This window comes from Urocitellus parryii, chromosome 12 (genome assembly GCF_045843805.1).
Source record: "Urocitellus parryii isolate mUroPar1 chromosome 12, mUroPar1.hap1, whole genome shotgun sequence".
NCBI lineage: Eukaryota > Metazoa > Chordata > Mammalia > Rodentia > Sciuridae > Urocitellus > Urocitellus parryii.
In genome coordinates this window covers 46,648,456-46,662,216 of record NC_135542.1, presented here as the reverse complement: position 1 = coordinate 46,662,216, position 13,761 = coordinate 46,648,456, and the positions used below count along the sequence as shown (strand labels likewise).

Sequence of the window (13,761 nt, the reverse complement as noted above, 5' to 3'; positions counted from 1 at the left end):
GATCAGAGAGCTACTGTCAAGGTTCATATGGGGAGGAGGAGGCAGGTTGAGAAGCTTCCCTGTTCTCCATAGGGCTCCGTGGTCCTTGTCTGTGCTGTCAGATGAGGCAAGCATTAGCTACACGTGGCTATGTAAATTAAATAAAATTAAAAATTCACTTCTTAGTCTTATTAGCCACATTTCAAATGCCCAATAGCCATTGTGGCTCATACTACCATATCACACAGTGCAAATATAAAGCTACCTGTCATGACAAAAAGTTCTTTGAATAATGCTGGGTAATGCTCTTTCAACCGCAGCTGTATGTGAGACCCTCAATAGGCCCTAGAGGATACAGTTTTCGGGTGACATGAAGGAAATATTAGCTGTGAAAACCAATGATAGCCACTTCCTACTTCCTATTTTTCTTACTAAATTCTTACTTTTAGTCTTCTGTCTTGTAACTAAGTGCACCAAGTTCTTTGTAACCGAAGTGAATAATTTAAAGCCAATAAAAAGACATCCTCCTTCCCATGCACAGGTGCAAACTTAAGAAACTTGTTACCCTGAAAGAGGAAAAGACCAAAAATAGGACAGAGCCTAGGTTGATGCATGGATACCCATGAGAGAACCATTACCCCCGTGCCCTAGTTAGACATGAAGCCCTGGGTTGTGGGAAATCTCTCCGTGCTTGATAGAGAAACTCAGTATGCTGCTACCCTCCATTCTCAGGTCGAGCTAGAGGTTCCCCAACTCTGCAACTTCATCCTGAAGACCAGCCAATGTACCTTGAAAGAGGTATATGGCTTCAACGCTGAGGGCAAGCCTTTGCTGAAGAAGACCAAGAACTCTGAGGAGTTTGCAACCGCCATGTCCAAGTAAGGGTGGACTCATGCATTTATATTTCTGAGCTCTTTGCATCCCTGGCTATGTTGTGTGAATGCCTGCTTAATCATATGTGTGTCCTGTGAGGCATGATCATATGTGTTCATGTTAGGTGCCTGTGAGTATAAGTGTATTATAATCAGTGTTCATCATGGATCAGGAAACTGCAGAATTTTCAGAACTATCTAAAAGAGGAAAAAGCATTACTTACCCTCCCTTAGTCAGGTTGCCTTAATTATCATTTAAATGTGTTTCTAAAAGATCTCATGCTTTTAAACTCTTTGAGGCAATTTATTTAAACAAGATGGTGGCAAAGGGTCTTTAGTGCCAACATACAGTGGCACAGGGTCTATTCAGTGGCAGGCAAAGGGGCACAAGGCTTTAGTGGTCCTCTACCCGGGGTGGCATGCAGCCATGCATACCAGAAGGCCAGGACTTTGTTTACAACTGGCATCTCTTCTGACTCTCCAGCACCTGTGTTGTATCAGCCATTAAATATTTTAACATTATCTCTGCTTTGTCCCTAATTACAGTAAAAGCAGTCAGTTTGTAGCATAAAAAATTCTATCCCTGCCCATCTTTCAGTTTGCTAACATCAGAAACCAGTCCTTTCTCTGTGAAAGAGGCTTGCATGGACTCTTCTTTCTTCCATCCAAACACCTCACTTTACCTGAGATTCCGACGTGCATAATGGGAAGGGGTTTGGTGGCAGGAAGGAATAGCAGTTATTTTTTAGTCCTTACTCTTCTCTAAACACAAGGGACTCTTAACTCTCGATCATGAGGGCTTTCCAGGCCTGCATCACCATATCTGGAATTTTCTGAAAGGTGCAGAAATATGGGAGAAAATCCTGGTCTCCTTGTCCTTTTAACTTAACTAGAACAGGTTCAGCCAGGCCCTCGGGCACCCAAATCATCCTCAATGAGAAGGTTCTAAAACCAAAGTCAACATGAATTCCAGACATGACCTGAGTACATGTATGAAAAGATGCTCAAATTCATTAGTAGTCAGGAAATGCAAATTACTGTTACCATAAGATAGGGATTACCTCACGCCCATCAGACTGGACAACTTTAAAACAGCAATGGCACCTGTTGCTGGTGAGCCAGGGAGGAAAAGTTATTCCCACACATGGCTTGTGGGAATGAGAGCCACAGGGTGATAGCTATTCCAGTTGAAAATACTTATACCCTTTGACACAGCAATTCCAATCTCTGGGACTCAAGCCCATGAAAATAAAAGCAGTAATGCATGAAGATGAAGATAAACACATAAGGATATGTATTTCAGTATTGTTTGTGTGGCAAAAAAAAGGGAAAAAAAGTCCAGTAAATGCCACCAAATGGGGCAATGTGTTGAATAAACTATATATAACAACAGAATGGAATGTTTATACAGCTTTTGAAAAAAGAATCTCTTAGAGCTTACCAAGCGACTCAGGGTTTTCCTAGAATATAATTAAATGAGAAAAACAACATGAAGGAAAGTATGCATAATACGATTCCATTTGCATAAAACAAATAATTACAACATCTTTATGTATCTGTATTTGTACTCACAATCTATGTAGAATCTTATGAACAGGGAGATATGAATGAAATACCCACTCGGGTGTCCATACTGGTGGGTGGAGAACAGACAGGGAAGAGATGAGCCCAGCAAAAAAAAAAAAAAAAAAAAATTAAGAGCAATAATGGCAAAACTTTACCTGTTTATGTACTTTTTTGAAAATATGTACATGTGTGTGCATATATTTGTAAAGAACTGATGTTAACAACTGAAAAGGAGCCTGCCAAGCAGAAGCTTCCTTCCAACAGGCTCAAAGGGGAGAGGGGACCTTTCTGTGACCACATGCTCTCTCTGGGACAGGTATGAGCTCAGACTGGGTGTTCCTGAAGGGAAGAAAGTCTTCCTTTACCCAGAGAAGGGTGAACCCAAACACATCCTGAACATCAAGAGGGGCATCATTTCTGCACTCCTGGTTCCCCCAGAGACAGAAGAAGACAAACAAGTGTTGTTCACGGTGAGAATTTAGAAAGCTGAAAACCCTCTAAACTTCACTTCCCATGTCAGAGACCAGTCAATGGTATCTGAAATGGATTGTTGGCTTGGGCTACATAGGACACTCTGTATTTAGTGTACAATACCAGAACCTGTGGGTCTTCCTGTCCCTTGGGGTCACTGATGGACATCCCAAGCAGGTCAATCATGTTGGGTCTAATTTTAAAGCACTTACTGGGACTCCTGATCTCCTATCTATGTTTGACATTCTCCCTCTCCAGTTCCCACATGTTACAACATGGCAAAGCCTGTGTGTATTGCAGACTCTAAAAAGATTGGAATATATTGCCAGCCTCTTTCTAAAAATGTCAGATTTCAGCATAAAGAGAATCCAACTTTCTTCAGCCCTCTGAACATTTTTCAGTACTTCTTGTGCTCTGAGTCCTGAGCTCCACGGTGCTTGGAGAACACAGAGGTGCATCCTGCACAGGCCTTTCCTCCAAGCTGCTCTTCACCTTTTCTTCTCCCCCAGCCCAGGCTGGCCAGGCACCAGCGGTGCAGGCAGGGAAAAAAAGTCCTTCCCAAATCTACATTCATTTTGCCTTTGCTCTCAGGCTTCTTTCCCAGCCCTTCCCAAATACCTAAAGGCTTTTCCCACGTTGAATGCTCCTGAATGTGTCTTCTGCTCCCACAGGACACCGTGTATGGAAACTGCTCCACTCACGTTACCGTCATGACAAGGAAGGGCAATGTGGCAACACAGATATCCACTGAGAGGGACCTGCAGCAGTGTGACAGCTTCCAGCCCATTAGCACGGGCGTCAGCCCACTCGCCCTCATCCAGGGCCTGGTGAGTCTCATACCAGCCTGCAGTCTGCCCTGAGCAGCATCCTTCTTACAAACCCTCAGGAATGTTCCAGCTGGTAGGACCTCTGAGAAGATCCTGCCTGGCTTGTTCCTGAGCAGGACACTAAGGACCAGGCACTAGAAGGACTGCTAAGGCAGCACTGCTTTTTATTAATTGTGCCAGGACTAGAATCAGGCCAGAGCTCTGTCCTTCAGTGATCATCCTGTTGTGACACGGAACCCTCTGCCATCAATTGAGCATGATGATGATTCATCCCTGAGAAGGCAAAGTCCTTTGCTGTTGCTTTCTGTGTGAGAGCTGGTTGTCCCAACATCTGACCTCTATTAAGGTCCTAAGGCCTGTGTTCACTTTTCTCCCTCATCCCAGCCACCTGTCCTTACACACTATGTGTGACCCTGACCAAATCAAGGCCCACTGGCCTCCTGCCTGGGCCACCTACTCAGTACTGACCTTCTGTGCTGCTAGCTAGGTCACATAGCACCACATGACCTGAGTTTGCCTAACCTCTTGCCACATTATCCAGAACATGAGGCACAGGTTATCTCAGTAAACATAAAAGATGAGCAATCAACTGCCCTGCTGGGCCATGTTCAAGGTCGTTGTCCTTGGGACTGAACACAAAGAGTCTGATGACCATGGGGGCTATAGTCAGAGGAGGCCCAAGCACTGGTTTAGGGTCTTTTCAGAGAGGTTGCTCTATGTTTACTCCTACTGAGGGAGTGAGACTAGTGGGTGAATCATGAACCTTACCCTGGAGATGCTTCCAGGCTAATGCAGAAGCAAGGTTCACATGCATGCCCGTAAAATACAATGTACAGCACACCTGATAAAGCAGTCAACTGAGCAGTGTAGACAAGCATTTCTAAGTCTGAGTAGGAAGGATGCAGCATTTGCACGTAGCTCATTAGGCAAAGTTATGGAGGATGTGGAGCACAAACCTGAAAAATACAACGGATGAGCAAATGGGAGAGAGCCAAGGATATGCTTCTAGGCAAAGAAAACCTAATAGGTAGTAGTATGTGTGGCATTATGTGGGGGCAGATGGGTATGTGAGACATAAGGCATACACATGTGCAGGATGAGAGCTCTGTTGGGGTGAAATAAGAAGAGTCCACAGCCTTGAGTATGCTGACTTTTACTGAGCTTGTCTAGTGGTGCAGGACTCCCATTCCCCTACCTTGGAGGAAAATGACTGTGACAGAAGACTGAGGTCCAAACCCCAGGAACTGTTCAAAATGCTCACTCTCCGACCTCATGCACAGGTCCGCCCCCTGTCGACCCTGCTCAGCAGCAGCCAGTCCTGCCAATACACCCTGGACTCCAAGAGGAAGCATGTGTCGGAAGCCATCTGCAAGGAGCAACACCTGCTCCTGCCTTTCTCCTACAAGTAGGTCTCCTGCTGCTTCCCCAACTCATCATCAAGGGGTTTATGTGAGCTGAACTCTCCTGTGCCCTTGTCCAAGCTAGGCTGTGCCTGGGTGGGAGTTATGGAGAGGTACAAAGCAGAGCCCATGCCTGACCTCCTTTGTAAGCAAACAGGCAATTTGACAGAAAATTCTTAGGCATGTGAAACAATTTTGAAACCAACAATATACATCTCAGACTTTAAGGGCCATAGACCCAGAAAATTAGGTAACCATTGCAGGATGCCTTGGTTAGGAATAGTTTCATGGAGGATTTGGGATTTTTGACAGGAGACTTATGTATCCAATCAGTTTTGAATTAACTAATGTTTATTGAGTAATTACTGTGTTCTTGGCACTGTGCTGTGGGAGATATGAAGAATTTTGAGGCTCAGTGTTAGTCCTTGCCCTCTGGGAACTCCAGGCTGATATAGGATATAAGGTACATTTGTCCTTGAATGTGACCAGGGGCACATGGGTGCTGTTCATTAAGGAGTGAAAGATAGCTAGATTTAACCATGCTCTGAAAGGTGGGCAAAATAGGGTAGTAGTGGAGATAGGAACTTTGACATGAAAAGACTAGTGTGTTCTGGGTTGGTGGCCCTTCATGAGGCAGGGTGCTTCCTCTGTTACCAGGAATAAGTACGGGATGATGACACACATTACACAGACTTTGAAACTTGAAGATACACCTAAGACCAACAGCCGCTTCTTTAATGCAGGTAAGACTTTATGTCCTCATTGGTGCAGGGGAATCTGTCCAACAGGTGCCAATCACAGCTTAGCTCATGGTTGGGCCCTATTAAATGTCTGCTGCGTTAAAAAGTGAAGCAGACACTGGTATTTGGCTACTCAGTAGGTAGATTCATTTCAGAACACCAAGGGGTAGTGGGATAAAGAGAAGTTGCCAAAGCTGCTTAGGTTTCCTAAGTCAACCATGACACCTTTGGAGGAGTTGACAGTCTCATAGACTCTGTGACTAGACTTGTGCCTGTCCTGGACCAGATAGAGAAAGCGGGAAAAGATCTTTAGGGCCAGACCAGAGAGTAATCCAAGGAACAGAACTTCAGAGACCTCTACTCTAACCCTAGCCCAGTATTATATTCTACATAAATCTGTCAAAATTCTTGCTTGTGCCTCACCTCATTTATTTGCCTATGATGTTAGGTGGTAATGGCAGATGAGTTTATACCCATTCTGTGGAGGGAAAATGGACACACAGGGAGGCTTAGTGATGTATTCAAGGTCCCAGAACCTCAAAGGTGTGTAAAATGAGCATCCAGGTCTAATTAAAACCAGGACTCTGCCCATTATTTCACAATTCCAGGCCCACCTTCACTCCTCTCCCTATACAAGTGAGGGCAGAAAGATGGGAAGGCTGCAGAAGGGTCTCTCCTCATCAGAAGCTGCTAGAAGGTTCAATTGGAAAAACTGGTGGTGAAACCACTAGTCCAGCCTCAGCTGTCACTTGATCAGTTGCCCCATCTCCTCACCATTCTTTCAGGCAGAGGTAATTTGATACCAAAGCCAGACAACCTGGATTAAATTCTAGCTCTGCCTCTTAGTTCATAAGGACTCTCAGAGTAAATTGCTCACTTCTGGATCCTAGCTCCTTTTTCTTAAATTGGGGAGTAATACCAACCCCCAGGGATGCTGTGATGAATCAATTAACAACACCTAGCCCAGAGCCACATAGCTACTAGGCATCAAGAAGACAGTTGTGTTCTTCTCTTTTCTACCTGCTAGTACCTCCCTAGTTTCTATTAGATGAAGACATGGTTGAGATGTAGAAATAACCAAGAATTCCTTTGGCACTTTCTAGGTACTGAGAAGGTGGGTCTGGCCTTCGAGAGCACCAAATCCACATTGCCACCAAAGCAGGCCGAGGCTGTCTTGACAACACTCCAGGAACTGAAAAAGCTATCCATCTCTGAGCAGAATGCCCAGAGAGCAAATCTCTTCAAAAAACTGGTTACTGAGTTGAGAGGCCTCGATGAAGAGGCAGTCAAATCCCTCTTGCCACAGCTGATCGAGGTGTCCAGGTGGGTCTTCAGTGGCTGCAGCTCAGTCTCAACCTATGGAGGCTGTCAGAACTTTTTAACTTTGGTCAGAGAACCTCAGGAATCATTTAATATCAATCTAGTTAATCAGTCAAACAGTTAATGTCTTCTGGGCAGAGAAATATCAGCTAAGGTGCTTAGAGTTTCAAGGGCAAGACACACACACAGGGCATTCAAGGAAGGTATGCATTTGTGTGTTAAAACCAGAGGGAGGTAGCACCTCTCATTTGATGAGTATCTTCTCATCCATGCTTCTAGAGGGTTCCTTGAAGAGTGTGAGATAAGAAGTTCGTGCCCTCTGGAACTTACAAGCTAGAAGGGAGAGAGCTCAGGCAAACAAAATAATGTGTGTTCTCTGTATTTCAAGGGACAGAATCCAGGTGCTCTGAATGTCATAAAAGTTGCTGAGGCCAGAATGGACTAGGCCAGTGCTGGCCAGGCATGTTCTATGTCCTGACCAAAGGGCAGTGATAACATTCCCCTTTCAGCTTGAGGCCTAGAGGTCGTTTTCAGATTTCTCTCACAGTGTTTCTCCAGTGGAAAGACTCTTCTTAGGGAAGGATCATGGTTCTTGGGATCAGAGTTGGATTTTGAATTTAGACAGTGAATAAGAGACATAGGGAACTCCTGGAAGAGGTCACACCACAGACCAAAGAGAGTTCACCACCTTGATGCTGCTCTGTGTAACTCTCTCTTCTCTTCTCAGCCCCATCACTTTGCAAGCCTTGGTTCAGTGTGGACAACCCCAGTGTTACACTCACATCCTCCAGTGGCTGAAAAGTGAGAAAGCTCACCCCCTCCTGATAGATGTTGTGACCTACCTGGTGGCCCTGATCCCAGAGCCTTCCACACAGAGGCTGCGAGAGATCTTCAACACAGCCAGGGAGCAGCAAAGCCGGGCCACTCTCTATGCACTGAGCCATGTGGTCAACAAGTGAGTCTCTGCACTGAATTTCTTCTCCACCTGGGAGCAGAGGAAAATCCCGCCTCTCTGTACTGACATGGCACCCCTCCTTCTACCTTCTAACCCTAGTGTTCACTCTTTTCTACTGGACATTTTGAAAAGAACAACTTGGAGTAAGAAATCAACAAACACAAGTTTGGATTTTAGGAAAGCTCATCTAGGCCTTCCAAATTAAGAGAATGTTAACACTCTTCTCTTATTCTGTAGCTATCATCCGATGACCCAGGAAATGACCCAGGACCTTCAGGACATTGCTGATTACCTGTTGGAACAGATTCGCAATGAGTGTACTGGGGACGAAGATCACACCTACTTGATCCTGAGGGTACTTTCAGTATTTTGTATAAGATGCATCATTTCAGCAATGCCCTTCTTTGAACAACCTTTACTCCTCCTTCTGTGCTGTGATGAGTTCTTATTTCTTTTCTTCAATGCAGGTCATTGGAAACATGGGCAGAACTATGGAACAGGTAATGCCGAGACTCAAATCTTCAGTCCTGAAATGTATCAGAAGTGCAAAGCCATCACTGCTGATTCAGAAAGCTGCTATCCAGGCCCTGAGGAAGATGGAACTCAGAGATGAGGTAAAGTACACAAGGGTATTTGAAAGTGAAAGTCCATGCTGATCAACAAGGTCTGGGGAAGTACAAGGGGGAATGAGGTTCTAAATCCCATTCTTGTGCTGACTTTCTTTTACTGTTTTCTCATTGCAAAACTTCAATGAGCCTATTGACTGCCTAGTGGTATATGGGATGAGAAACATAGTCAACTTGCTGCTACTCCTCTCTCACAAAGAACATGAGATTTTTGCTATATCATGTCCTACTACCAGATGGACCATCACTTTTATTTTGAGAAAACATACCTGATTTCTCCAGTGGCACCAAACTGAGATAGTGAACCTGGTCCTCCTACCTTAGGTGGCAGAAACTCCCCAGCTTTTGAAATCGCCTTATTTTTTAGCTCCAAAATCTCACTGTGCCTTCCCACCTTCATTCTTACATTGAAATAATTTATGACAAAACAATTTTGTCTTCACTTAGTAGCAGATCGCAAAACAAATAATCACTTGGTCAAAATTTATGTATTCTAATGCAATTGATTTGAGCACATATTTGATAGGAGTCTTCTGAGAACCCTGCCTTGAGCTGGTTGCTTTAAGGAACACTAGCAAGAAGATTCAGCATTATTTGAAGAGTTATTAGAGAGAGATTAGACTTGTGTTAAGAAAGAGCTAGAGGACCATGCCAGTATTGGCCAGGCATGCTCTGTGTCCTGATAAACAGTTGCCTCTTCTGGCTACAGGTCAGGGGGATCCTTCTCCAGACTTTTGTGGATGGTGCTGCTCCAGTGGATAAGCGACTGGCTGCCTATCTCATGCTGATGAGGGGGCCTTCCCAGGCAGATATTAACAAAATTGCCCGAATTCTCCCACGGGAACAGAATGAGCAAGTGAAGAACTTTGTGGCATCCCACATTGCCAACATCTTGAACTCAGAAGAATTGGATATCCAAGAGTAAGTCATCCCTTGCACCAATCTGCTACAGAGGGCCCTGGGTAGGAATACTAGGTCTCCATTCGGGCCCAGGCCCTGTCTGTCCTTTATGGAGTGTGCTTTCTTCTGGAACACATGTGAGTGTGCAGCAGACTCTGAGCCAAAGTCTTGGGGCAAATGAAGCCCATATATTTTAGTAGCAATTGGAAATCCATATTTACTCAGGATGCAGGAGATGATGAATAAGTCACATGGTATGTTGGCTCAAAGTATATCTCTTCTTTTCATCTAGCCTGAAAAATTTAGTGAAAGAAGCCCTGAAAGAATCTCAACTTCCAACTGTCATGGACTTCAGAAAATTTTCTCGGAACTATCACCTTTCTAAATCTGTTTCTCTTCCATCGCTTGACCCAGTCTCAGCCAAAATTGAGGGGAATCTTATCTTTGATCCGAATAATTACCTTCCTAAAGAAAGCATGCTGAAAACAACCCTCACTGTCTTTGGATTTGCTCCAACTGACCTCGTCGAGGTATGTGTGAGACTAAAGAAGAGTCTCAAGTTCTCTTGCCTGGTCTGTACACCACACACACAAAGTCAAGGGAGCTGTGAACCAGCCTGGGGAGGAGCAGGAATCATCAAGGGATTGGTACCTTCGTTTTGAGGCTTTTCTTTCCTTCCTTCCTCACCTTCCTCTCTGTCCACTAGGGGTCATCTGAAACATTATTCCTTATATTAATGGAAATGTAGATGTCTCAGAGAAGCCCTTCAACTCAAAGTCCAACGAAATACTTGAGCTAACCAATCATTTCTGGTTCAAACTCCAAATCCACTCCCAGTTCTGAATCCTCAGTTTAATTATTTATCTTTTCTCATCCCTGTCTTTTATAGAAAAAGGCAAATGAGTTCTACCCTTCAAGAGTCTAGTAAAATTTAAATAGACAACTTCTGTGAAATGCTAAGCCCAGCTCCTTCCCTGCAGTGTTCATCAAATACGTTTTTAATTAAGTAGACATAAAAGGGGGAATGGGAGACTGATGTATAGCCAGAACACCCAGTGGCATATTCTTGCTTGATTTTCTTTCTCAGATTGGCTTAGAAGGAAAAGGCTTTGAGCCAACACTGGAAGCTCTTTTTGGGAAGAAAGGATTTTTTCCAGATAGTGTCAACAAGGCTTTATATTGGGTCAATGGTCGAGTGCCTGATCATGTGTCCAAAGTCTTGGTGGACCATTTTGACTATATCAGAGAGGATAAACATGAGCAGGTATGTATTGGATATGTATTCTCTCAAGGAAAGATTTGGGTCTCAGTGCAAAAACATTCTTTCCTAAGCACAGAAGACATCAAGGTCCTATCTAACTGAAATAACAACTGTGCATGTGTATTAACCAGTCCTACAGAGCTAGGGTCCAGTATCCTCAGCAGTTAAGGGTCTTATGGAAATGCATTGTGTCCAGGAACCAGACTCACTAGGGGCATTCTAGCAAAATGATTAAGAGTATAAAGTATGGGACCTTGGTTTGATTCTAACCTCAGTCTTTAAATTGTATTATTCCAGGCAAGTTAGTTAATACTATGTATGTCTGTTCCTGCACCCTCAGGGTACTAATAGTAATCCACACTTCACAAAGTTATTTAAAGACTACATTAAATAAGGTACATAAAATGCTAAGCACAGTGCCTGACACCAGTCTCGCATACTCAATAAGAAGATACAATTATAAGTTTTAAATTGTTATTTTTATTTCTTTATTATTAGCTGCTTCCTTTGACTGTCACTCATACCAGTGCACTAGTTAATGGGACCAGAATCCATTCTGAGGCTGGCAATGAGTCCCCAGTGAAGGAGTAGAAACTAGCTTGTATATCTGCAGCTTCTTAGTCTTTAATTTTTTGCTATCTAAAATGTGGTCTGATGATTGACACTACATGATAGCTTGTTATAAATGCAGGACCTCAAGCCCACAAAGACCTACTGAATCAGAATCTGCATTTTAATAAGACCCCAGGGGACTTGTGTGTACATTCAAGGTTGAGAACAGGGCAATAATTTGTTCCCAGATGCTCCCTGATAGTCTCATTTCCATCTTCTGATTTGCCAACCTCCACTTGAAGCCAAAATACTTAGATCTGTTTGGGGTCTGGCAATTTCTTTTCCTTCACAATATCTGTGCATTGGTCTATAGAATTCTTCCTGTCTCTAAGAAGAACAGGTCTACAAGCTCTTGACTTACTTATAAGAAAACTATACTTTCTTAGAAAACCCCGGTCCTCTTCCTTAGTTGAAGCAGAGAGGGCTGAGTAGGGAAGTGGGACAGAGGTCTGTTAGTCCTGAGGAGCTCTGTGGATCTTGGAATCCTGGAGACCAGGGATTCCCCTTACTATTCCTGCATGTTTGTTTTTGTTTTTTTCAAGTTAAGGTCAGCTTTGAAAGTACTACTAGTCCTGAAAAGATCTCAGGTGTTTGGATCTTTGTTTAGATGAATTATGTCTCAGTAAAAGGAGCCTGATTCCCTAAAGCCCCAGATCCAGGGTTTGTGTTTAGGCCAGTCATGTCAGCAGGAGACAGATCCCACCTCAGACAAAGCTGACCTCTCACTAAACATTGTGTTACTAAAATCCCAGGACATGGTAAATGGAATTATGCCCATCGTTGAAAAGCTGATCAATGATTTGAAATCCAAAGAAATCCCAGAAGCCAGAGCCTACCTCCGCATCTTGGGAGAAGAGCTTGGCTTTGTCAGGCTCCAAGACCTCCAGCTCCTGGGAAGGCTGCTGCTGAGTGGTGTTCAAACGCTGCAGGGGATCCAACACCTGGTAAGTGACCAGGCCCCTCAGAGGGCCCACAGATTAGCAGGTGCTCTTCCTAGATCTCCCAGACTCCCTTAAGATCCTTGCCACACAGAGCAGAGAAAGTGCCTATATTTCCTTCAAAGATACAAGTTTGCTCTGAATTTCAATGAAGAAGATCTTTAACTCACAAGGAATTGGCGCATTCAGAAGCTATTCATAATGTTAGCTGTACTTTTAAGAGCATTAGTTTGATCTTCTAGAAAATGCTGTTAAGAATATCTTCCTCCACCTGCAAAAAAGACTACTTTTAATATTAAAAGGACACAATGATTATTTAAGAAATGTTTGGCCAACTGTAACACACTATCTAAATATTTGCCACATTTTTTATTATAATTAATTTACTAATAAAAGAGAAAATATACCCTCATTATTAAATAAATATTCATGTTGGTATTAAAAAAAACAGTCAAGTTATTTTATGGAAATGTTACAAAACAAAAAAACATGCATGCTAATATGTACATCATTTCAGGAGCTTTTTTATTTAAAATTAATTTTACCAAAATATAATACACTTCAAGTAAACTCTCATTTACATTCAGATTTTTAAAAATAAAACAGAATTAAACCAAGCCATAGATTGGAGCTTATAAGGCTCTGAGGCCCTGTACTATTCCGAGGTGCTTTCTGAATCACCAGTTGAACATGATATTTAATTCAGAGCAATTGCATATATCCAAATGCATTGATGTGAGTAACATTAACCTTTGTTTATGAAATTAGCCAGCTAAATATGCTAATTCTTTTTTCTGGATAAAGAGAAATTATTCCTTTATATTTGGGAGTTTGCATTTGACAAAACTCACTCATAGAAGGCTTAATTTACTCTCCCCTGTTCAATTTGCAGATTGGACAGGCCATAAGGGAAGGCTCAAAGAGTGACTTGTTTCTTCACTACATCTTTATGGACAATGCCTTTGAGCTTCCCACTGGAGTGGGGTCACAGTTGCAAGTGTCCTTATCTGGAGTCATCACCCCTGGGACTAAGGCTGGAGTAAAACTGGAACTAGCCAATGTAAGACCCTGTTTACATTGATTGCAAATAAGTGGGTGTTGTTCTTTTCCTCTTGTGGGGGAGAGGACATTTTAAATGTTTCACATTTTAAAAATGTGTTTCTAGTTCACAACAATGTACATCATCCTAGTAATCACCTCATTAATTTTTATGAAAATCTTTAGGGTTCCACCAGCATGCACTACCTTACCATCGCCAGTTGAATTGTGGCAATAAGATGAAAACTCAGTTGTT

General features: G+C 43.1%; 1 protein-coding gene across 2 annotated transcripts in view; it reads left to right on the top strand.

Moving 5' to 3' along the window:
* Positions 1-13,761, top strand: part of Apob (apolipoprotein B) — a 40,418-nt gene that overhangs the window by 2,131 nt on the left and 24,526 nt on the right. Inside the window, exons 4-17 of one of the 2 annotated variants that reach the window (XM_026390830.2) lie at positions 712-857; positions 2,734-2,887; positions 3,560-3,715; positions 4,996-5,120; positions 5,773-5,858; positions 6,959-7,178; positions 7,903-8,130; positions 8,368-8,485; positions 8,598-8,744; positions 9,466-9,677; positions 9,949-10,186; positions 10,744-10,920; positions 12,282-12,473; positions 13,360-13,527. In XM_026390830.2, coding sequence (XP_026246615.2) covers positions 712-857; positions 2,734-2,887; positions 3,560-3,715; positions 4,996-5,120; positions 5,773-5,858; positions 6,959-7,178; positions 7,903-8,130; positions 8,368-8,485; positions 8,598-8,744; positions 9,466-9,677; positions 9,949-10,186; positions 10,744-10,920; positions 12,282-12,473; positions 13,360-13,527 — 2,367 coding nt within the window. The remainder of the gene's footprint in view (positions 1-711; positions 858-2,733; positions 2,888-3,559; positions 3,716-4,995; positions 5,121-5,772; positions 5,859-6,958; positions 7,179-7,902; positions 8,131-8,367; positions 8,486-8,597; positions 8,745-9,465; positions 9,678-9,948; positions 10,187-10,743; positions 10,921-12,281; positions 12,474-13,359; positions 13,528-13,761) is intronic. The other variant, XM_026390890.2, reaches the window with a different exon arrangement.